The 2,627-nt window shown below is 63.8% G+C and overlaps 1 protein-coding gene across 1 annotated transcript; it reads left to right on the forward strand.

Moving 5' to 3' along the window:
* The first annotated feature begins 26 nt into the window (after positions 1 to 26).
* Positions 27 to 2,619, forward strand: RTL6 (retrotransposon Gag like 6). Its single transcript, XM_045291705.1, has one exon. The coding sequence runs from the start codon at positions 160 to 162 to the stop codon at positions 865 to 867; it is 708 nt and encodes a 235-aa protein (XP_045147640.1). The 5' UTR covers positions 27 to 159; the 3' UTR covers positions 868 to 2,619.
* Positions 2,620 to 2,627: the final 8 nt, after the last annotated feature.

Genomic DNA, 2,627 nt, shown 5'->3' on the forward strand with positions numbered 1-2,627 from the left:
AGCCGCCTGCCCCACGCCGCTGCAGCCTCTGGGCTGGCGCGCCCCCATTCCGCTCCGGATCCACCCCTCCTTGGGGGTCATTTCCATCGGGGGTTACCCAGGCCCCCCACCCCTCGTCCACCCACATCGTCTGGACCTGTGGCTGACCCCTGCGCGACCATGGTCCAACCTCAGACCTCAAAGGCTGAGGCCCCGGCGGCCAGCGCCCAGATGGAGGACGTGATGGACACGCTGACCTCCCTGCGCCTCACCAACTCAGCGCTGCGGCGCGAGGCCTCCACCCTGCGCGCTGAGAAGGCCAGCCTGACCACCATGCTGGACAGCGTCATGACCGAGCTGACCCTGCTGCGCACCCGCGCGCGCATCCCCGGCGCCCTGCAGATCACCCCGCCCATCTCTGCCATCAGCTGCAATGGCTCGCGCCCCCTGACCACGCCGCCCACCTCCCTGCCCGAGCCCTTCTCGGGAGACCCCGGCCAGCTGGCCGATTTCCTGATGCAGATGGACAGATTCATGATCTTCCAGGCGTCCCGCTTCCCCGGCGAGGCCGAGCGCGTGGCCTTCCTGGTGTCCCGCCTGACGGGGGAGGCCGAGAAGTGGGCAATCCCCCACATGCAGCCGGACAGCCCTCTGCGGGACAACTACCAGGGTTTTTTGGCGGAGCTGCGGCGGACCTACAAGTCCCCGCTCCGGCACGCGCGGCGCGCGCAAATCCGGAAGACTTCGGCCTCCAACCGGGCGGTGCGTGAGCGCCAGATGCTCTGCCGCCAGCTGGCCACCGCCGGCACTGGGCCCTGCCCGGTGCACCCCGCCAACGACGGGACTAACCCAGCACCAGCCCTGCCCACGCGAGCCCGCCACCTCTGAGCACCGGCCTTCGTCCCGGTCGCCTCTGCAGGCCCTCAGGTAGCAGGGCACTTGCATCGAAGAGGAGGAAATCCGAAGCACAAGAGCAGCGCTTTGGGGACAATGTCCCTCCAGCTTCTGCCATCCCATTCCAGAGGGAGCCCGGCCTCCCCTCCATCACGCACACCGACAACAACACCTCCACCCTTCCCGGTTGTCTGGGCTGGTTGTGTACCCCAGGATCAGCCCCTGCCCCCTTTCTGTGGCTTGCAACTGACCCCAGCTATCCTAATGACTGCCATGCGACTTCTCCCACTAGGGCACTCCCAGAACAGCACGTCACCCCTGTGCCCTGGGCTCCCTGAGGACCTGGGGCTGAGGGGAGCCAGGTTGGCCAGGCTGGAAGCCCACTGTGGCCCTGAAGACTGGGGCATGACTTCCTGCCCACAGGGGCACACTGCCTCTCGGTCACTGTACATTTCAAGGGGGCCTGCAGGCTTCAGATCTAATAGGCCAGTCCCTCTTGCCACCCAGAACCACCTTAGGGTGCAGGGAAAGGGTGAGTCTGCTGCCAGGGGCACCTCTGCCTGTGTCCTCACCCCCTCGCTGTTACAGGTGGTTCCATCTGGCAGACGCAGGGGCACCCCCACTTGAGACCCATACAGGCCCAGGGGACATGAGTGTCTCAGTCTCCCTCCCTGGGGATCCATTGGGAATGGCCACAAGCTGTCCATGTTGTGTGTGCCCCATCCCTCCTGCCTAGTTGGGACCTGTCCCTTTTGTCACCCTTACTTCTGTAGCGCCCATCCCATCTCTAGTCCAAAGCCTCTCCCAGTGTGCTCTCCCAACGCCCACTGCCTTCAGATTCCACCTTTGTACAAGAAAGGCGGTTCTTGTACATGACGCCGTTGTTCTAACATGCTGGCACCTAGTCCTAATTCTAGGGGACAGAACTCTTCCTCTTAGTGGTAGGCTGCCCTGGTCCTATTCCTGAGGGTGACCAATAAGCTGCTTCCTAAAGGAGGCATGGCCAAGACCTTGGGGTGCGGATGCCCCACTATATTTCAATGCCAAGTGAACACCATTCACATGTCTTCCTGGGCCCAGGCTTCATCTGAACCGGCCCCAATGGTCCTGGCTGGCTGTCCTAGCCCAAAGACGTGTCTGGGGCTCTCCCTGGCTGGGACCAAGACCCATCCCTCATCCTAAGAGTCTGGCTGATTCTGGGCAGGGTGGCTGCATCTCCAAAGCAACCATGGCCCCTCGAGGCCTGGGAGGTGCTTGCTGGGGTGCATGGACCACCTGTGCATCGTCTACTCCATTAGCCCTACTGCCCTGCAGAACAAGTGCCTGAACACAGCCTCAGGCTGCCCTGAGCCTGCCAGCCGAGGCTGCTTGGTGCAACACGGTGCTCACCAGGCTGCGATGCTGGGAGGACGGCTGGAGGGGAGGTGGGGACCTCTGATGGGCGGGGCACAGCTCGTTCATTCCCACTCACCTGTGCTGGTAGGACTGAGCCTGCTCTGTGGGGGCCTCGGGAATGGAGGTCGGGTGCGGCTGGCCTGCAGGGGTCCCACCCAGTGGGGTAGGAGCTCTGCTCTGGTGCATACTCTGGGGTGCCTACATGGGTTTCAGGAGGTGGGAGCATGTTGGTGCGTGGTGCAGTGTGTCAGGGTCGCACTGCTGTGCCCACAATAGTGAGGGTCACCCCACCAAGGCTGGCCACCCTCCTCGCCCTCCTGCACTGACTGCAGTGAGGGGCCCAGGTCCACCTCACTGGG

The sequence above is a fragment of the Echinops telfairi genome, unplaced genomic scaffold (genome assembly GCF_000313985.2).
Source record: "Echinops telfairi isolate 266 unplaced genomic scaffold, ASM31398v2 ScPeMD7_2;HRSCAF=8, whole genome shotgun sequence".
In the NCBI taxonomy this organism is placed as follows: Eukaryota; Metazoa; Chordata; class Mammalia; order Afrosoricida; family Tenrecidae; genus Echinops; species Echinops telfairi.